The following is a 22,252-nucleotide window of genomic DNA, read 5'->3' on the forward strand; positions in this document are numbered from 1 at the left end:
ACATTTAGAACTTGAAAGGGATAGAACAACGAAGGTTTGACATTTAGAGCTTGGAAGGGATAGAACAACGAAGCTTTGACATTTAGAGCCTAGAAGGGATAGAACAACGAAGCTTTGACATTTAGAGCTTGAAAATGATAAAACAACGAAGCTTTGACATTTAGAGCCTGCAAGAGATAGAACAACAAAGCTTTGACATTTAGAGCTTGAAAGGGATAGAACAACGAAGCTTTGACATATAGAGCCTGGAAAAGTAGAACAACGAAGCTTTGACATTTAGAGCTTGAAAGGGATAGAATAACGAAGGTTTGACATTTAGAGCTTGCAAGAGATAGAACAACAAAGCTTTGACATTTAGAGCTTGAAAGCGATAGAACAACAAAGCTCTGACATTTAAGAGCTTGAAAGGTATAGAACAACGGAGCTCTGACATTTAGAGCTTGGAAGGGATAGAACAACAAAGCTTTGACATTTAAGAGCTTGAAAGGGACAGAACAACGAAGCTTTAACATGTAGAGTCTGGAAGGGATAGAGCAACGAAGCTTTGACATTAGAGCCTGCAAGAGATAGAACAACGAACTTTGACATTTAGAGCTTGGAAGGGATAGAACAACGAAGCTTTGACATCCCAAAATGCGCTATAGGCCTAATTCACCTTCTTGGTTTGCAACGCGCAAAACTTTCATACAAATGAATATCAAGCTTTCACTAAATACAATGACTCAATGTGAAAGAGTAAAGAAAGCGTAAGAAAATCACTATTGTATAATTATTATAATATTTGCATTTTGTCATCACGCATTTTTGTGATATTAGACAGCACGCACTTTGAACTTCTGCAATGGTTTTGGGATTATCTACAGTGTTTGAAAATGCCTAACATGTTTTAATATTGCATAGATAAAAAATGTTTTACATTTCTGGTGCAAAATATAATCGTGACAAATATATGCGATGATACATCCTTTCTTAAGTGATAGCGCATAAGCCCTTTTCAAAAGTGGAGACAAAATAAAGAATGAGACCTTGGGAAAGACTAGAACATTCCATATTCTAGAAGTGAATGGAATTTCCTTTTGGTTTTATTTTAGTTTATCTTAAATCATTATTATTATTATTATTATTATTATTATTATTATTATTAATTTGATAAGTCAACCCACCTCTCTTGGGACAAGGGAACCTGAAGAGTTTTACGAGGCCATAGTCATCCCCCGTCACTATGCAGTTGTAATAGAAGTTGGCATCGGCTGCGTTGATGTCCGAGACGTCCGAATACTTGTGCCAGAGTCCTGCCACTTGAGATCCTAAGACGCCCGTCCAGGAAGACCATTCCACGTCCGGGATGTCGCTCTCGTCGACGATTTTCTCGTCTGAAATCGTCGATAAAATGGAAGGGTTAACTTCTATAGTTTTTTTTTTTTTTTTAGCGTTAAGCCGTTTCCCTTAACAAGGGATAGAAAAACAACATGAGACGGCCACTGCTATATTCATCTTTATTTTGCTAATTTCGTGGTTAATGAATATTAAGGGTCTTCCTTTCCAGACCCTCTTTCACATCCTCCATTCACTACTTTCTAGATCTTCCTCTCCCAACCCCCACCTCCGTCAGAATTATACTCCGTTTACCATTCTTTCCACATAACCAAACCATCTAAAAAAAATAGTGGTCCAACCTTTTCATCGCTACTTTTAAGTATCCATATTTTTTTATTCTCAGCTTTTCTATTCTTATAACACAAATACAACCAAAATATTCATCTCATCTTCAACCGTTTTTCTTTCATTTGCATTCAACATTCACACATCACTTCCATAAAGGAGGGCTGGCTCAATTATCAGTGCATACATTCCCATTTTGCCTCCTTTTGAACACACCCGGCTACCTTTCTTGCTTCACCTACATATATATATATATACATATATACATACACACACACACACACACATATATATATAATATATATATATATATATATATATATATATATATATATATATATATATATATATATATATATATATATATATATATATATATATATATATAGCTGATTTATGGAGATTTTCAACATGGATGTAATCCTGGTTTCAACAGTTGAAGGATACACATGACAATAACTATTAATTTGTTTTTATCTGGAAAAAACACCCATATAGTGAATACGGATTTTTAAGCTCACCAATGCTTTGTACAATTATTCTTCAAACAGTCCCAAAATAAACTAAAGTGCCCATGGATCATCAGTCTAGTGGTAGACTAACACGCATAACTTACCGACCACATTGTAGATAAGTCGTTCGCTGGCCCCAGAGTTGATCTGCATGTAGTCGGAGTTACTCGACCAGTCGATGTGAGTGATGAAAGATGAAGCCCCGGAGAGAATCTGGATTCTCTTGTAACCTGATTCGACTGCGTATATGTCGACCTTCGAAGTAATAATAATAGAGTTTAATAATGCAAACCATATGCAGGTTACTGATCGAAACTGATATTCAATTAGGTATGCTGTCTCAAAAATTTACACATTCATTCAGTCACGTAATGTCCATTAGACTCAAAAATTCATTTAGGTACATTGTGTCTCAAAGATTTACACATTCATTTGGTCACGTAATGTCTATGAGATTTAAAAATTTATTTAGGTATGTTGCGTCTCAAAGATTCACACATTCATTTAGTCACATAATGTCCAAGAAATTTAAAAATTCATTTAGGTACGTTGTGTCTCAAAGATTCATTTAGTCACGTACTGTCTGTAAAATAAACAAATAAATTCATTCTGTTTATTTGTGTCGTCTTATTCCTTATATAAACTTGATGACGTTTTAATAGAGCATTATTTTTCAGACTCATTCTTTCTCAGATCGTTAAAATGGGGCAAAAAAAAGACTTACGAAGTTATCATTGGAAGCCACTGCTAAGAACGCACCGCAAGGCGAATACTTGAGGTCGTGACGAACCTCTTTCCTGTCAGTTATTCGATGTATCTCCTCCAAGTTTCTGAAAGGATTTCAAAAGCATTATGGTGCTGTTATGAAACGGGAGATTCTTATCAATATAAAAAGGAATTAGGTTGTCATTTGATAATAATAATAATAATTTTATGTTTATATAGTTCGTCAATATTATATAAAAGGTGGTAAGTCTAGCCAGGGTTCATATTAAATACTGCAATGTAATTTCATGGAAGAATACCTTACCATATTTTGAGCTAGTGCCAATCAATCTTCAGTATAAAAGCTGCTTTAACTGTTAAACAATAAAAGCTATCTTTACTATTGAAGAATAAAAGCTGTCTTGACTGTTAAGGAGCCTGGATATAACAGTGTAGGCTAAAAACTCAACAATCATATTTTCTTTTAAAAAACCTATCTTTCGATTTCATTTAACTATGTTCCTTGCGAGACAGTCTTTACAGTTTCCCTAACAACAGGAGTTCTGCTCTTCTTTTTCACGTAGGAAAGATTTCAAAGCCCCCGAATTCCACTCACTCCTCCATGAGAACGAGGAAGGTTCCCTTCTTCAACCCAACGGAGACTTGTTGACCGTCTGGGGAAAATGCCACGGCTCGAGCTTCGTCGTTAAGGACGGTGGTTGTCAAAGGTATGTGGTCCTCCAGGTTCCATAACCTGTTGGTTGGATTAGTGGTTTTCAAAATGTATGGATACCATAGTTTTAAAGAGGTGAGGATGCCATCCTTGGAGTTTTAAAGAAGGTAAGATGACATATTTCCTTAAAATCATGAGAATTGTATCCGTATTTCTTTAGAACTATAAGAGTGGTATGTTTATTTGCTTAAAAGCATAAGAATGGTATCCAAATTTCTTTAAAACTATAAGAATGGTATCCATTTTTTCATATCACAAAAAATGGTGCATACATTTCTTTGAAGCCATAAATATCCATTTTCTTTAAAATTATAAGAAACGTATCCACATCTCTTTAAAACTGTAAGAATGGTATCAGCCTTTCTTTTGAATTTAACGAGTGGTGTCCACCTTTCTTTAAAACTGCAAGGATGGTATTCATGTCTTCTTACAACCATAAAAATGGTATGCACATTTCCTTAAAATTATCAGCATGGTATCCACATTTCTCTGAAACCATAAGAGGGGAATTCACGTTTCTTTAAAACAGTGAGACTGATAACCATGTTTTCTCAAAGTCTTAACATTTGAGAAATTATATATCCAATAATATCTTACGTAGCTTATCGTTCGCCAAAGTAGATTATTTTTAAATAATATTACCTGTACTCCGGCCCTTCGAAACTATGCTTAGGCCTAATTCACCTTACATAAAAGGAATTATAAATCCAATAATATCTTATAAAGCTTATCGTTTGCCAAAATAGATTATTTTTAATAATATAATTACCCGTACTCTGGCCCTACGAAACTATGCATAGGCCTAATTCACCTTGCCTAAAAGAGGTTATAAATCTAATAATGTCTTATGAAGTTATCGCTTGCCAAAGTAAATTAAAAAAATATATATATATAATTTTCCGTACTCTGGCCCTACGAGACCAGGCCTAGGCCTAATTCACCTTACCTAACCGTCTGGTCATCGGAGGCCGTCACTGCGATAGGTCTAGACGGATGCGTAGCCAAGCCCCAGACTTCACCAAGCCCGTGTCCTTGCACGATGCAGGCGGCCGTGAGGTTTCCTTCGGGTTGTGTCGTTACCATCCAGATCTCGTTCTTCTCCGTGCCGAATATCAACTGCGGGAGAGGTAGGTAGGTTGCAAGATGGAATAAAGATAATGTGAACGGAGGTACGGTAAAAGGAATGAAAGTGGTTGCAGCCAGGGGCCGAAGGGACGACGCTACAAGGAACCTTTAGTTATACCTACAGTGCACCCCTACGGAGGTAATTGATTAGTGACAATATAAAGATGAACCCAGTTCTATATAATATATTGTATACCTGCGTTCTTTACTTATAGCCCATACTTATACTACTTTATTTACTTATACTACTCACTTATAATACTCACTTTATCTCCAAACGTGGCCAAAGAGTGAATCGGCCCGGGAACCTCGTATACCAGACTCGGAGCTTCTGAAAAAAATGGCTTTTTCATTAAATTCTTAATGATTCTCTTTTTATTTTGTACGGGTTTTTACTAACTCTTCAGATCTTTACTAGACTTAAGGAGAAATTCAAGTACTTTCTACATATAGGTTACTGTAAATTTTACGTTTAATATTGAATTATATTTGATGGCAATTAATTAGGGTCACTGAAAAATTACTTTTTCATTCTTAACACAAACTGATCATTGACGAAAGTAAGTGTATTTTGGTATGTATTTCTTGTGTTGAGGAGAAAAGTGGTTGTTTGTGTATACGCAAGTGAAATGTATGTTTTTTTTTTTTTACATTTTAAAGGGGCGAATAACACTATATATTTAATAAGTAAGACATGGAACAGTTTTGAGATTAGAGAAATTTCTTACCAGGAACAGTATTTATTTTATTCAGCTCTTTGTCAAACATTGCAATGGATCCATCTTTGCCTCCCGTCAGTAGACCACCTGGATAAACTTCTATGGCGAGAACACCTCCCTGGACACAAATTTAGTATTTTTGTTAAGTGACATTTATTAAGAGTCTCTCTCTCTCTCTCTCTCTCTCTCTCTCTCTCTCTCTCTCTCTCTCTCTCTCTCTCTCTCTCTCTCTCTCTTCTGGGTACGTAAGAGAGAAAGTTTATCAAGATTCTCCTTATTCTTTTATTCAGGTTATTTCCAAACTGAAACATTTTTATTTACTTCTTAAATCCCCATTCTTCTCAAGTTCCATTACGTTCAGCTTTCTTTAAAATTCTAATGAATTTTGAAGGATGAGTTTTCTCATCACGTTGATGTGGTCTTACAAACAAACAAACACATACGCACACGCACAAACAAACACAGATACATACACACACACTATATATAATGTATATATACATATATATTATATGTGTATATATATAATACACACATACATATATATATATATATATATATATATATATATATATATATATATATATATATATATATATATATATATATACACATACGCACACAGATATATATATATATATATATATATATATATATATATATATATATATATATATATATATATATATATATATATATATATATATATATATATATATATATGTGTGTGTGTATGTATGTATACATATGTATGTGTGCGTGTGTGTGTGCGGGTGCCTTCGCACGCTTAACTCATACGTGCATAGTACGTACCGGATGAACATCTCTGATGACATTGACGAGCTTGTGCCTCAGCCAAACAAACAAATGGCCCAGAGCTGTTCCAGTGATAATCCGTCCGTCTTCCATGTGGCTCAAACTCAACTGATCGTGTGGAGATTCTCCTCCGAAAATGCCCGCGTTATTCTGAAAAGAGAGAAAGATCATGCTAAGAAAAGAACAGAGGAGAGCCAAAGGCCAAGCACTGGGACCTGTGAGGTCATTCAGCGCTGTGACAGAAACTGGCAGTAAAAAGTTTGAAAGGTGTAACAGGAGGAAAACTTCGCAGTTGCACTATGAATCAATTGTTAGGAGAGGGTGGACAGCAAGATGGAAGAAACAGACTATGAACGGAGCTACAGTCAAAGGAATGAAAGAGGTTGCAGCTAGGGATCGAAGGCACGCTGCAAAGAACCTTAAGTAATGCTTACAGTGCACCGCATGAGGTGCACTGATGGCACTACTCCCCTACGGCAGAATTATTCTGAAAAGAGAGAAAGATAATGCTATAAGTTCATCTGATTCTTGTAGAGAGAGACTCCGTAAGGAATTTTCCAAATTCCTGTGGTTTTTGCAAACGAAATGATACATACAAAAATTATTGGACGTTCATTTAACAGTTTTTTTTTATTTTGGTTATAGTCATTCCTTAATTTTATATAACCCCCGAATTCTCAATAATCTTATATAATAAGAGGTAATGTTACTGAAGTGAAGAATTTTTAGATAATAACGCCACTTGTATATATTTGTATATTCCTGAAAACTGTATTATCTAACAAAACTGTATCGTATGAAACAAGATAAAAGAAGACTGTTAAAATATTTCAAGAAAAAGACAGATTAACTGGAAGAATGTAAAAATGATAGCAATAATTTTCAGAGCTTAAAAGATACAAAAGAAAAACAATATCCTTCTCTATTCTTCCCCTCTCTCACCCCATCCATTATTTAAGTAATAGTATCATTTTCTCACTCGCCGGGTGACTGGCTCCATTATATCTCAGTGCAATTATGGTAGCCTAAATATGAAAAATAAAATGACAACTTACTATTCAATATTCTCTTAAAATTATCAGACGGATGGACGAAAATTTTGGTCCCTTCAGGATTGATAATCAGAAGCATGGCATACTAAGTCTTGATCAATGGTTGAAACGTAGGCTAACTCTCAGAGCAAAAGTTGAAAATATCAAACTTTGTTTCTCAGAATGCTTCATAACACACAACATTGACTTTTGACATTTGAAACGTCAACCCATAAAGTGTGAGGAGGGCTCTCACCTTGTATTCATATACTGTTAATACTCAATTCATTCGTAAATCTGCTGAGTTTTGCCGTCTGAACTGTCTTTCTTCTCCCAAAAGATATTAGAATTGCATAGGAATTTACTGAAATGCCTTTCCTTGATTAGCTTTCAGTAACTTAATGGCGTTTTACCTTTACATGTTTCGCATTCTTCTTCACTTCTGTAATGTCTGTGTTCCTGTGAATAGATGAAAGCCTTCAAACTTTTCCCATAAACATGTGTCCGAGGTCGGTTACTCCTTGTATCGAATGAGACTTGTCCTTTCACGTTGATTTTATACGTCGAAGAATCATGTCTAAGCCAAATCTAGCCCTGATATACATTAAAACTTGAGCAGTTACGTTACAAACTATAGCTTTCCTTCATCGGATTCTTACTAAACTTTGTTTTCGGCAGTGCTATATGTACGTGCATAAGGTCTGATGAGGAAAAACCAGGTCACACCGGTCTTTGAACTTGGTCAACGGCTAATCTGGACTGCGGCTCGCTTCGTTTCCGATACAATGAAGTTTGAAAACAATGAATTTTCGGTGCTACTTTGGCTTGTTATTTACGCGTCACCTACGCCGAGGTGCTAGTACTAAACATGGCGGAAGCTCCTTAGGACTAGCCCCTCGGGGATCAAAGAATTATATACACCCACTTCTATATTGTGTGGTCGACAAATTATACTAATAAATGATATTTTCGTGCGGCCGTCTACTTTACATTTACCATTCGGTGTTTAGCACTAGCACCTCGGAGTAGGTGACGCGTAGATAACAAGCCAAAATAGCACCGAATTTTCAGATTCACCTAACACGGTTCCCAGCGAGGAGTCATCGCCTACAGTCTGCTTTCTGAAAGCACGGTCCGCAGAGCTGAAGGTTCGTTACACCATCATTCCTTGGGCCTAAATCGCAATGCTTTCTGTCTTACTCTTCATCCGTTACCTTTTGGTCTGTTCCTACCTATTGCTGTCTAACTTCTTCAACTTCGTCTTGCTCCAGTTATCATACCTAATTCAAAAACGAACGATCCCCAGCGGGTCGAGTGATGTAATACAATGGTCTGGTTGAAATAATAATAATGATAACAATACCTTAGGTAAATACATGTCACAACCTTGCTTCTGGTCATCTTTACTGCCTTATGACTGTTTTTAATCCAGTAACCATCAAGGGAGTCATGGGTATGGTTGCTTAGAAACTTGCTATAGATCTGAGCTGTATAATGTGAGAAAATTTTATAAAATAGGACCAGCGAAGGTAAAAGATTCAGTACGGACTGTTTTAAAGATTCTAATACAACGTTTGATATTTTACCTTCAATTTCCTCTGCTGGGTAATGAAGAAGTCTATTGAACAACATATTACTTGTTTAATATCAACTGAGAGAGAGAGAGAGAGAGAGAGAGAGAGAGAGAGAGGGTAATCACAAACCGTCAAACTCGGTCTAGTATTTTATACATCAAAACTGAGCAAACTCCTTGTTTCCTGAGAATTCCAGGAGGCCTGAGTTAAAACTTTTGTCATTTCTTCGTATGTGGGTCATGAGTCTCTCTCTGTCAATCTCTCTCTCTCTCTTGGTGGATTTTTCAATGTAAGGCATGTTCTACTGTATATACGTACTTTTATTTTTTAATTAGGAACCATCCATCCTTAAAAGTAATAAAATAAGAAAACTTAATCGAAGATCTAGAAGTTTTAGCAAATAATTCGACGGTGCTTTCGGAATATTCTAAATAATTCATCAAGCAGTCAAATGCATTCCAGTAAAAAGCTTCGGTTACTCGTGCCTGTGGTTAGTTCCTTTCCAGTAACAACATCTACTATACTCAAGAGAATGAACTCGATATTTGGATATCTGTGATAACAATTGACAGGTGGGCGTATTCTAAAGATTGACCCCAAAACAGTCTCCTTCACCTAGACGTGAGGTCAGACTATGAAATTATTCGATGATCACGGATGCATTAATAAAATAAAAAAAAAAGCTGAAATTATCGTACTTTCAAAACCTAATCTCTTAATTAAAAGGTAAATATCACGATAAAACTGCCATGAGATCTGATTTACTCATTTTGACCATAAGCCAGGAAAAAAAAAAAAAGTATCATACCTGGTCTTGGACGCCATTAGATGAAGAATATGAAAATCAACTGAAATTGGAATATAAGAATTAGGCCAAAGGCCAAGCGCTGGGACCTACGGGGTCATTCAGCGCTGAAAGGGAAACTGAAAGTAAAGAAGGTCTGAAAGGTGTAACAGGAGTAGCCTACAACCTCGCAGTTGTACTATGAAACAAATGTTAAGAGAGGGTGGAAAGTATGATGGAAGAAAGATAATATGAACGGAGGCACTGTACAATAAAAGGAATGATAGGGGTTGTAGGCAGGAGCCGAATGAACGCTGCAAAGAACCTTCACTAATGCCTACAATGCTCCTCACCTGTAAAACGTTGCCCCTCAACTTCCAGAACCTGACGTGTTTCTCCCCGCAGGTGACGAGCTTCGTCGCAGATCCTGGCTCCCATTCCACCTCTTCCACCTGGAAAATTAAGAAATTAAGTGGAAAAAATAATCATTAAGAAAATTAAGTGAAAAAATACATATCGCAAACAAGAAAGAGAATTCTCGAAGAAAAATTAACATAAAATATAAGTGAAAATTTTTTTTTTGCAGAAGTCAAAGTTTAGAAAATGTATATAAAAAACAAAAAAGCCACAAAGAAAAAAATAATCATTAAGAAAATCAAGTGAAAAAAAATACACATCGCAAACAAGAAAGAAGAGGATTCTCGAAGAAAAATTAACATAAAACGTTACTGTGTAAAAAAATATTTTGCAAAAGTTAAACTTTAGAAAATTTATAAAAAAAAAGCCACACATTGTCTCCCTGAATACATTATATTTCCCTTAACCAGGAACAATGTATTAACATAGAATATTTAACTGGCATTCTACACTATCCTGAATAAAGATTTTTACCTATTAAATACATAAAATTATCATATATCTTATAAAAGAAAAGTTCAGTGGTGTGCATGGGATGTCAGTCTATGTTTGCGTGTGCTGGGATAATAGTTCTATTCACCGATATAGTTTGGTGAATGTGGCAAGACCTATCCCAGAAAGTGCCACTAAATTCTGTCATGCAAAATTCATCACATTTACCAACCCACTGATATTTATGCATATTAACCGTATATATACAAAATCTATCCTATAAATTCTAGTATAAATTCTATACATCAATATATAAAATCTAAAAGCACTATGTCATGCCTCTCAGAAATGTGAGGCAAAATCCATAATGAATTTCTGTGCACCTGCTCACAGTGGTGGGGCGAAAGGTCTAGGTTTTTTACTTATATATTTTTGACGCAATCGAAGTTTCATAACATGCATTTCATTGTGGCTCTCACTTTACATATCTATCTATCTATCTATCTATCTATCTATCTATCTATCTATCTATCTATCTATCTATCTATATATATATATATATATATATATATATATATATATATATATATATATATATATATTTCTGGCTCACACCTGGATTGAACCCAGGTCTTTCAACTGAAAGACCTGGGTTTGATCTGAAATGGTCAGAAATTTTATTTCTGTTCCACACGTGATTGTGTGTTGATTATTTCTATATATATATATATATATATATATATATATATATATATATATATATATATCTATATATATATATATATATATATATATATATATATATATATATATATATATATATATATAATACTCATTACAAAGTAAGCTGTAGAATATTACCCTTCCTTGGTAGGCCACGTTCTTGGCTATTCTCCTTCCTTTCTTCCATTCCCATATCATCAGTTCTTGCTTACCTTCCGGACCTCCAACGGACGCCAAATACTACGAAGAGAAGAGAGAGAGAAATTAATAGACAATTTAAGAAGTGGAGAAAATTATAAATAGGAGAAAATTATAAATAGAACCTCCCCACCTCCCATAATTTCCTAACATAACCTGTCCCCTCTCCTCCTCCCCCCCCAAAAAAAAGATAGAATAAAAACGAAAGCGTGGATCAAACTCGAAAGAAGCTGTAGATAACATTAATGAGTTACAATAATTCATAAATTAATATTTTCATGCTAAATAAAGAAAATATAAAACGACAGGAAGGAAACGATCCATAATGCTTTGGTTAATTTTGCAAAATTATTCCGAACTCTTCATACTCTGCTTTTGAAATCTGAATGTCATTTAGTTGCCAAAATGGGATTAAAACAAGTAAAAAAAATGCGCCGGAGTTGCTTCGTAGCAATCGAGTTTTCTGTACAGCGTATAATCAAGGCCATGAAAACAGATCTATCTTTCGGGGGTCTCGGTATAAGCCGTGGTCTATGAAATTCTCAGCCGGCCGTGGTGTCCTGCCCTATATCTTTGCCAGCTGCACGATTATGGCTAACTTTAACCTTAAATAAAATAAAAACTACTGAGGCTAGAGCGCTGCAATTTAGTATGTTTGAACACTGGAGGGTGGATGATCAGCATGTCAATTTGCAGCCCTCTAGCCTCAGTGGTTTTCAAGATCTGAGGGCGGACATAAAAAGTGCGGACGGACATACAAGGCCGGCACAATAGTTTTCTTTTCAGAAAACTAAAAACTACCTGGCCATATCATGTCAAATAATTAAGAAAACTCCTGGTAAAATCTCTGTTTTTGTATTTTAATGAACCTCGTGGGTTTTCAGTTAAAAAGATTGTTGGTCCACGAGTAAAGAGGGATCTTTGAGGCATCTCGTTACTTAATGATCGATTTGCCTATAAATGAAAGGAACCTTCAGCAATACAGGGGAACACAGAGGATGGCAGAGGATCTCCTATTCCAGAAGCGAATGACATGAAGGCCAATCAAACCAGCTGACGGTCTAGCTCTCGACGACTCGGAAACAACATTGTGAAGATGGTACTACCCGGAGCCCTTTGCAGCAACACCAGTAATTTAATATAGACACAAATTAAACATTAACACTGTTGAGTATTTATAGACAGAAAGCGATGCAGGGGAACACGGAGGAAGGCAGAGGATCCCTATTCTAGATGCTAATGACATGATGGCCACTCAAACCAGTTGACGGTCTAGTTCTCAACTTCTTGTAAATAAATGTGTGAGGATGGTACTATCCGAAGCCCTTTGCAACAACAACAGAAATTTAATATAGACACATTAAACGTAAACACTGTTGAGTGTTTCATAGATAGAAAGGACGTTTCCTTAGACTCACCTCCCCATCGGCAGAGAAAGCTAGGGCCGAGACCTTCCCCGCGTGACCGTCGTGCATAACGCTGACAGGTTCGCAGGTCACGGCGTCCCAGACTGTGATGTAGGCATCTTTGCCAACCTGCCCCGTGGCCGCCATCTCGCCTTTGCTGTCGACTGCTAAGCTGTGGAAGAAGAATATGAATAGAAAGCTACTGGTTATTTTCTCATTTCACTTTAATGGAATGGAATATAACATTAAGCCCAAAAGCCAAGCGCTGGTACCCATGAGGTCGTTGAGCGATGAAAGGAAAATTGAGAGCAAAAAGGTTTAAAAACTGTAACAGGAGGAAGACCTCGCAGTTGCACTATGAAACTATTGTTAGGAGAGGGTGGAAAGTAAGATGGAAGAAACATATGAACGGAGGTACAGTAAAAGGAGTGAAAGGGGTTGCAGCTAGGGACCGAAGGGACGCTGCAAAGAACATTAAGTAATGCCTACAGTGCACCGCATGAGGTGCACTGACGGCACCATCTCCCTACAGGGTATTTTATTCTTTGCTGTGACTAAATCGATTTTGAAGAAGTTTGTCTGTATACTTGTTTCATAATAATACACAGCAGTTTAGCGCAAACCGTTCGTATGTAAAAATGTATAGTTAAGCAAGAAAACAGGAAAACATATATAGCTTAATGGCTCTTTTTATTCCATATGATTGGTGGTCGATTTTTATCAATAATAATAATAATAATAATAATAATAATAATAATAATAATAATAATAATAATAATAATAATAACTGACTTTGCAGTTACATTTCCAAGGTAGAGTCTCTTGATAAAGACGTTTAATTCAAGCTGTGAATAGATCATTAGTATTACATCCTATCAATTATACTTATTCAATATCAACCAAGAGAATCAGAAATGTTACCAAATTTGTTAATTATCCTAGGACATAGATCCCGTCGTTAGAAGTAACTAGCATGAAAAGGTGGCACAAAAAGTCGTCAAATTATTTGCTTCCCTTATCTATGCAAGTTATGAGGACAATGAACTTCCAGAGGTCGAACGTAAAATCGTTAGAAATGGTCCTTTATGAATAATATAAAGGAAGAATACATCATTGCGTCAGGCGGTCTAATATTAAACGGTAGGATTTTTTTTTTTAATCATCAATAAGGTAGGATACAGAGGGCAGGATGTTAATGAAACATGACAACTTCGCACCGTAGAGTTCTTGAGAGAGAGAGAGAGAGAGAGAGAGAGAGAGAGAGAGAGAGAGAGAGAGAGAGAGAGAGAGAGAGAGAGAGTTTTCTTTCTCTCTTCTTATTATCTCCTTGCGTGTTTTGCTATCTTATTGACGCAAAGGCTACCGTAACAGTAACGTCATCTTGCATTATGTAAAAGGTGCTAGAAAAGAATAGTGTGAGTCAATATACAGTATGCTTTGTGAGTGTCCTTTGTTTCTAAACCTACATGAGTTCTTTTCTGCTGTTAGTGAACAGACTTTACGACTGAAATTTTAAGTTATTTGCTGTGGTAATTACCACTATCATTGCTATTATTATCGCAAGTAACTGCAGTAAACCATCAGTAAAATTTGTAGGCCTATACTATCATCATAATCATCATCACATCACTAACTTTAAGATGGTGCTAAATAAACACGTACTACTGCTAGACTCAGTAAAATATGTAGGCCTATACTTTCATCATAATTATCATCACATCACTAACTTTAAGATGGTACTAAATAAACTCGTACTACAAAATATGTAGTCCTATACTATCATCATAATTATCATCACATCACTATAATATGGTACTAAATAAACTCGTGCTACTGCGAGACGCAAATCAAACGAAACATGCGATGCGCACATCGCCATCATCCTTACCTCGTTATATCGTCACTGTGGCCTGTGTAAAACGTCTGCCTTCGGAATCCCGCGTCGTGGACGACGCCGACTCCCGCGACGTAGTAAACAAGGTGTCCCAGTTTGTTCGTCTTGACGTTGTTCCTGGCCGTGTGGCCGTTGTATCCGAACACCCATTCTAGCTTCAGGGATCCGACAGGTGGGCGTCTAGTGGTCATCGCAACTTCGTTGTTCCCTTGTTTACGTTTTATATCCAGTTACTTTACCTGAAGGGGAAAAAATGTATTTTAGAGGAATCCAAAGGGGGTGTCTTGTGCTCAGTCTGGTTTATTTTTATTTTTTCATTAATTCTTTCCTGAAAATACTTTCCTTTTCTGAAAGGCATTATGATTTCTGGAGCGTGACTAGACTTTATTGCGTGATTGCATTACTCATTGCTCATGTTTAAAAAGAAAGGGGCACTGATTCCTATTTGATATTTACGAAGTGGAGACAAAAACACGAAACAATGAACATGTAAAAGAAAATAAAGTTTTATTGCAGACTCATGTCATACACCGACTTGAGAGCCTGAACATTGCAGAGCTGCGTGCTTTATGTTCAGCGGAACGCAAAAACACGCGTAAATATTACGAAGGTACATTGATTTTGCCAGAATCAATAAAGGAGCAAATGGCTGGCCTCAGAAGAGTAGCTTTGCACTGAACTGATTGATTGGACGTAATGTTGGCTATTAAAGCAAAAAAAGTGAGCGCTGTACGATAATTTTTTTAACCTTGGGACGATGTCCAGTCGCTGAGATTAAGTGAATCCCGTTACTTTAATTTTTCTAAATCTGCATCGATTACTGTTCTTCTACTGCAATTTACTGATATTAATCTTTGCGTCTATACCTATAAAGCATTTTCTTAAGTCTGTGGTAATTAAATGGCTTACCTAAATGCTAACAACTGTCATGTATGGCAAGAATTATCATGCCACTGCTATTTACGATTCTGTCTAAGCTCTAAAATATGCGATAAAAACTGAGTGTGTGATCTGAAAAAAGAATCCAATAAATTTACAGTATAAATAACGTGTGCTTCAAGAGAAAGCTGTATAAACGACGTAAGTTATAAGTGCGTGCATTTGGCAAAAAAAGAAAAAAAAATTCGCAAGCATAATATTACCCTTACAATCATGATTTTACTTTGATGTAATAATCACATTAAAATAAAGTACAATTACTCTGATGCCAGTATTATTGTTTTACGATATATTTTACAGCAAAGATTATGAAAGATGCACGCCCCTGACTCTTAAAAAATTTAAAATAGTTCGATATTCAGCATTACTAAGGTTACTTCACTTTAGATACGAATGGGAGAGAGGAAAAAACAGACAGCAAGAGAGAGAGAGAGAGAGAGAGAGAGAGAGAGAGAGAGAGAGAGAGAGAGAGAGAGAGAGAGAGAGAGAGAGAGAGGGGAGTAATGACACTCTTGTTTATCGCTTAATGGGATTGGTTGAGTTTTCTCTTGTAACGTGGTCGGTTAAGAGGTGTGCTTGTCACTCTCAGCATCTTGGATGCGAGCGTGTACCACGAGGCCAAAAACATATTCTTTAATATGATTATAATAAAATATATACATTATATATGTATAATGTATGTGTGTGTATCATGAGAGTGGAATTGGGTAGATGAAACGAAATTTTTTTTAACAATTCAAGCATAATACTTTTTAGTATAAAATGACCACCCCAGGATTCAGTTTCAGTCTAAAACTGAAGGATTGATTCCCTACAACTTATCCTGAAGAAAACGTCTCGAGTATTCATTGTCACTAAATCTGGAAGTAGCACTCAGTGGCGAACAGACTCAGCTGAACTACTTCTAAGATTAAGATGAATGACGGCAGATCAATATCCCCTAGCGTGGTGGCTATTTTAACATTAGGCTATTGAACATGCATTAGTGTTACAGGGAGACATCCTAACCTAACCTGACCTCGTGTGGTCATTGTTACACTCTTCCTCATTCCTCTTAGCAGTTAAATACCCTCCGTTCTAAAGCAGTCTGTGGGGGAGGATGTTAAGTTAATCAAGGAATGCTTTTACCATCTTCACTAGGCCTATTATCATAAGTAGTCTTCGTATTAGTATTATTTCCATACAACAGAACAGTTTTCGCCACACTAGTTTGTGACTTGTCTGCTACTAGTGTGAGACTATCTTCTCATAGTAAGGATAATTGTTGAGGGATTTGATAGACTTCCATTTAATTCTGTGTCTTTTACTGTTAAATTAACACGGAACAATGTTTCAACTTATGATGGTTTTGACCATAAAATCGGTTATAATAAGTGTTCACGTCAACCGGCAACGATCTTCCATTTCACTAACTAGTTTTGCTTTATTTTACACCTACCTCTTTTGTCTTCAGATTATGATGCCGTTAACCGTGAAATGATCTATAACATCTTGAGCTCAATCACTGAAACCCAGCACCTTCCGAATTCTCGACTTTGGGATTAGTTTATATGCTCTCACCAAAATTTAACATTATTTCACACTTGCTTCGATCTACTTCGGTATTTTCACCAAACTTTGCGCGCCAGTGGTTGCCAGAGTATCACCACGTGACTGACCTTTAAGTCGCCAGAGCAGTTTTATCAAGCCGACCTTAAGGGCCCCTCTTGGGTGCCGGTCTGTGGTTCCATTACGAAATATTGCTTTGTAGTTTGAATGAAAGATATTCGACAGCAATAACTCCCATAACTATGTCATATTGCACCTTCGTATAACGAATACTTTACTAGTTGCACGCTTAAACGAGTATATTCACACATTTCCATATTGTCCTGTCATATCGCCAAACTCTTACAGCGAATGCAAGCTTAAACTTCATCCGCATTTCTTCCTTATGATTTCCTACAGCCGACGAGCATTCACGGTGCAAACAGACACACAACGGAACCGAGCCGGTACGTTACTGGCCGCAACAGTGGTCTGATTCATACTGTCGTCACTGGGCCAGTAGCGACATGGAATGTCTCAACACAAACTCTGTTTCCACAACAAATGGATCTTGACAACCGCTCGGTACTCGGTACTGGCTCATTCACAGGCTTCAGGGATGGCAGTAGGGTTTGGGGTGGGGTACGAGGTTTCATGGGAAATAACCGTGAGTGGATGGAGGAATATGCACGTACACACGCCCAAACAACGTAAACATACATGAATTTTTTTTTGTACAGCATGTACATATATGTATATATACACACAACATACATATATATATTCATATATGTGTGTGAGTGTACACAGACTGTGTATATGAAACTGATATAGGTTGTGAAGCGAAGACATGTTGCATTTAGCTCAGAACCTCCAACTTCAATTTTAAAGAAGAGTCAGTTTCTCTATCCGTTAACGCATTCCAGTTACCAATGTCACAGAATAGCTAAAAAAATCCCGAGACATTTGTTTTAGACTCATGGCGTTGGTCTAGAGGGATTTGTTCCCAAAACAGAGAGATAAAAATTGAGTCACGACAACGTTAAAGAAGTTGGGGAACTAAATGGGAGGAGGGAGACAAAAAAATATTCTGAAGGGACGTCGTAAAGAATAAAATAATCTTTAATGGTGTCCACAATACATCGAACTAGAGATGCTGTAGTATATTGCAAACCCTTGCCGGTTTTGAAAAAAAATAAAGATGACAATATGGCACACGATTATATCACTGACGCAGTAAAATCATAGAATACCTTACAGCCTGTCAAGGAAATTCTACTACTACTACTACTACTACTACTACTACTACTACTACTACTACTACTACTACTACTACTACTACTACTAATAATAATAATAATAATAATAATAATAATAATAATAATAATAATAATAATACTAATCTGTGTACATACAAATACTTTTCCATGTAATAACAACAGCCTATGAGTAGTAATTCACGTTTACAGAAGCCGTCATCCAACCCGGCTGCCAATCTCTCTATAGGAATATAATGGAACATAAAATTTAGGCAAAAGGCCAAGCACTGGGACCTATGAGGTCATTCAGTGCTGAAATGAAAATTGACAGTAAAAGGTTTGAAAGGTGTAACAGTAGGAAAACCTCGCAGTCGTACTGTGAATCAACTGTTAGGAGAGGGTGGAAAGTAAGATGGAAGAAAGAATATGAAAGTAGGTACAGTAAAAGGAACGAAAGGGGTTGCAGCTAGGAGCCGAAGGCACGCTGCAAAGAACCTTAAGTAATGCCTACAGTGTACCGCATGAGGTGCGCTGACGGCACTAACCCCCAACGGGAAATCTCTTTAATAAGTAAGCAGAATAAAGGGTACCTTGGTCCCCGCTTCAGGACATTACGTAACGCCCCTATGATCGGGATTTACTACCAAGACCATGTCTAGCAAAACCGTTTTGAATATGGATACACGAACACCAGAAATAATTTTTGTGCGTAGTATTCGTTTCTCTGTTGTAAAACAACCAAACAATTTTTTATCAAATCTATTTGCAATAGACCTTAGGATTCAGGATGAATAGTATTGAGTCTAACAAATGTCGAAAGCTTCTGGGTGCGTGAATGAATAACAAATGAATAAATATGTGGAGGGAGAACCCCACAATATGTACACGAGAAACCAAATAAGACACGGAGTGAACCTCCCCAACAGAATAGAATTAACCCAGTAGTCTGAACGAAATGTCATAGAAGGTTACGACAATTTATAATTCAGCCACTTGCAAAGAGACCGGATTTCACTGGTAGGCTCACTCACTAAAACGGATTCCAGGACTCACTGTGACCCATGGCCGTTCCCATCAGAGTCCCAAGGTCTGTAGGCTAAGAACGTGGCCGAAATGAGTGCCAGAATCATAAATACTATGCCGACCTTTGCAAGTATTCGAATTCCTTTGTGCGGGATTGTTAGCGAGGTGTCACGCGACCACCTCTCTGACAGCTTTTGGGTTCTCCTAGTCAAACTTTGCACCAGATAGCTAGTATCTTATTTTTGTTCTAAATTTATGCAAAACCGGAGTGAGCAAATTCGATGATGTCACATAAGCACGAACATGCGTGACTTCAATTTTTGCACTGATGTGAAAAATTACTATGCACTCGGCGCCAAAAGATGGATAAAACCTTTCGATCGTGACTCCGCCCTCGGCCAATTACAACATTTGTTTGTTGTGGTGTTTTTCAGTTAATCGTGACACACGTTCTTCTTTTTATAGCACTGGTTTTAAATCTATGGTTTGTCTCATTTGCTTTGTTTAAAATGGTTTAAAAAATGCAGGTCATTTGTTATTCCAACAAGCATTCTATCCTCTGCGAGCATTCGTAGTTAATCGATATTAGCGTTGTTTTTCCGATGAAAATTTAATAATATTTTTCCTAAGCTCATCATGAGTCTTCTCATAAATTTCCCCACTTTGTTAGAAAGTGTTTTTTCCTTACTAATGTGTTTTATAAATTACCTACTTTTGCTATTTTCTGTAACAATGCCTTTACCTTGTTTCCTCAAATACCTGACCAAGTACATAATCGTAATAAGAAGACATGTGATCGAAAACTTAGGCGAATGAACCGAGAAAGAACGAAATCGATCAGTTCCAAGAAGTCACGCGGTCATGATATTATCTTACGATAGTTCGACACTAGATGCTTCGATCTAGTTCCTTTTATCGCTGTGCAGTAAATATAAAATATTAAACCTTGTCGCTTGCATTGAATATCTCGGCGAGCTTACGATAAAGATTTTATTATCCAAACTGCGGACCCGAATGCCAGTAATTTTTTAGGTTAAATGTGTTACTATCGGCTGCTTTTGTTCATAATCTTTTTCGACATTTTATGGAATTCATTCAACAAATCCTGTTCTTGTAAACTACAGCACACTTCAGATAATCTATGCAGTTTTCCGTTTATTGTCCGTAAAACGTTACTTGAAAAGGAAATTTGAGAAACAAGTCCTTATAATTCATTCCCATTTAAAAAAAAATGTATAAGTACGTTACCATTCAGATGACGTCACAGTTCAAGCCGTTTCTGTTCAGGGCTTTCGGTGGTAGCTGGTCTGATTCCGGAATGTCTCACGGTAAGTAATGTTATGTAGTTTTACACACTCTTAGAATGTTCATGGCGTGTACAAATTTACATAACTTGCAAGACTAATGTCTTTACATTACCGCTGTGGACATTGCGGGGTATACGTCCACGAGCAGTTCAAATAAATAATGGTCATTAGTTGGGTGGTTACATTAGGCTGATGCTCCATATTAATCTTATTTTTTCTTTTATCTATTTTCGAACGGAGTTTCACCATTGAGATTAATACCGGAGAGGATATGCTGTAGCCAAGGATTTAACAGTAATCATTATATTATATACAATGCGCTGTGGAATCTAATAGCCTACAGATTGAAATTTTGATGAGCTTCAAACTGACCTAAAGGGGTTTAGGTGACGCCAACGGTCTATTAAAAATTTAGTTGTCCGAATGCTTCTTGAGTGTCAGTTTACTTTGCTATGCAGTCTCCTTCCTTCGGGCACGTAGCACTAGTACGCAAAGCAATAGACACATCAGGCAATGTATGGGGAGCGTAGGAGTAAATCGACTGGTAAAAAGAATATCCCTAGATATTTTCAATGCAAGAAAGAGAAATAGGCCGATAAAACCATGGATTGGTCTTGCAGAAATCAACGAAATAAGGGCTCACAAGACAAACCTGAATAGCGTAGTATCTGTCATGTCATCAGACGTGCTGAAAGAATTCAACGGTAGGAGAATGAAATGGCAACTGTTGCTCTCGTTTCTCTCGGACGCCACCCACTTTTGGGATAAATACCATGACATCTGATATATATATATATATATATATATATATATATATATATATATATATATATATATATATATATATATATATATATATATATAGCTAGGTTCTCACAGTATTTATCCATATATATATATATATATATATATATATATATATATATATATATATATATATATATATATATATATTATATACATATATAATTTATATATATATATATTACTTGTTTTTATAATTTTGCGGGGTGGGGTAGAGTAATTTTAAGTTATATATGTTCCCGTTGTAAATTTCTTCATGTTTAAGATTCTCTTACTATTTTTTTTAATTACTCTGAAAAGGAACATTTTTAACGTTTCCTTTGTAACTGAACGGATGTTTCTTTATTATTTTTTTGATGTGATAACTCCTTTAAATGGAAGTTTTTTCAACATCCGTTTTTTTATTAGCTATAACAACTTTTATCATTACATTTAGCACTGTGGTATACCTTTTGACGTTTTAACTCACTATTTTTAGAAGTTAAACTCCTCTGGATGCTAAAACTGTCAGTGATATTTTATGCAACATGGCTTGTATTGATTCTCTGGGTATCAGATCTTAGCGTGACATTTAAAGTTCGGTTGGTGTTCAGATCGTTATAGTTGTATATAGGCTATATATTGTTCATTTAACAAATGTAGGTGTATATACATACACACAA

At 36.4% G+C, this 22,252-nt stretch overlaps 1 protein-coding gene across 6 annotated transcripts in view; it reads right to left on the bottom strand.

Annotated features, from left to right (window-relative positions):
• Positions 1-20,862, bottom strand: part of LOC136836414 (echinoderm microtubule-associated protein-like 6) — a 44,310-nt gene extending 23,448 nt beyond the window's left edge. For 3 of the 6 annotated variants that reach the window (XR_010852390.1, XM_067100628.1, XM_067100625.1), the window contains exons 1-13: positions 17,109-17,242; positions 14,726-14,970; positions 12,850-13,009; positions 11,372-11,473; positions 10,015-10,113; positions 6,270-6,422; positions 5,466-5,574; positions 5,004-5,068; positions 4,559-4,728; positions 3,496-3,633; positions 2,899-3,004; positions 2,279-2,429; positions 1,164-1,373 (exon numbers count right to left, since the gene is read on the bottom strand). Coding sequence is in view for 5 of the 6 variants with exons in the window: in XM_067100628.1 (XP_066956729.1) it covers positions 1,164-1,373; positions 2,279-2,429; positions 2,899-3,004; positions 3,496-3,633; positions 4,559-4,728; positions 5,004-5,068; positions 5,466-5,574; positions 6,270-6,422; positions 10,015-10,113; positions 11,372-11,473; positions 12,850-13,009; positions 14,726-14,922 (1,660 nt within the window). In the remaining variant the exon portion in view is untranslated. Of the gene's footprint in view, positions 1-1,163; positions 1,374-2,278; positions 2,430-2,898; positions 3,005-3,495; positions 3,634-4,558; positions 4,729-5,003; positions 5,069-5,465; positions 5,575-6,269; positions 6,423-10,014; positions 10,114-11,371; positions 11,474-12,849; positions 13,010-14,725; positions 14,971-17,108; positions 17,243-20,727 lie in introns of those variants that run through there. The other 3 variants (XM_067100629.1, XM_067100627.1, XM_067100626.1) reach the window with 2 other exon arrangements.
• Between the last annotated feature and the right edge of the window lie 1,390 nt (positions 20,863-22,252).

Source organism: Macrobrachium rosenbergii, chromosome 56 (genome assembly GCF_040412425.1).
Source record: "Macrobrachium rosenbergii isolate ZJJX-2024 chromosome 56, ASM4041242v1, whole genome shotgun sequence".
NCBI lineage: Eukaryota > Metazoa > Arthropoda > Malacostraca > Decapoda > Palaemonidae > Macrobrachium > Macrobrachium rosenbergii.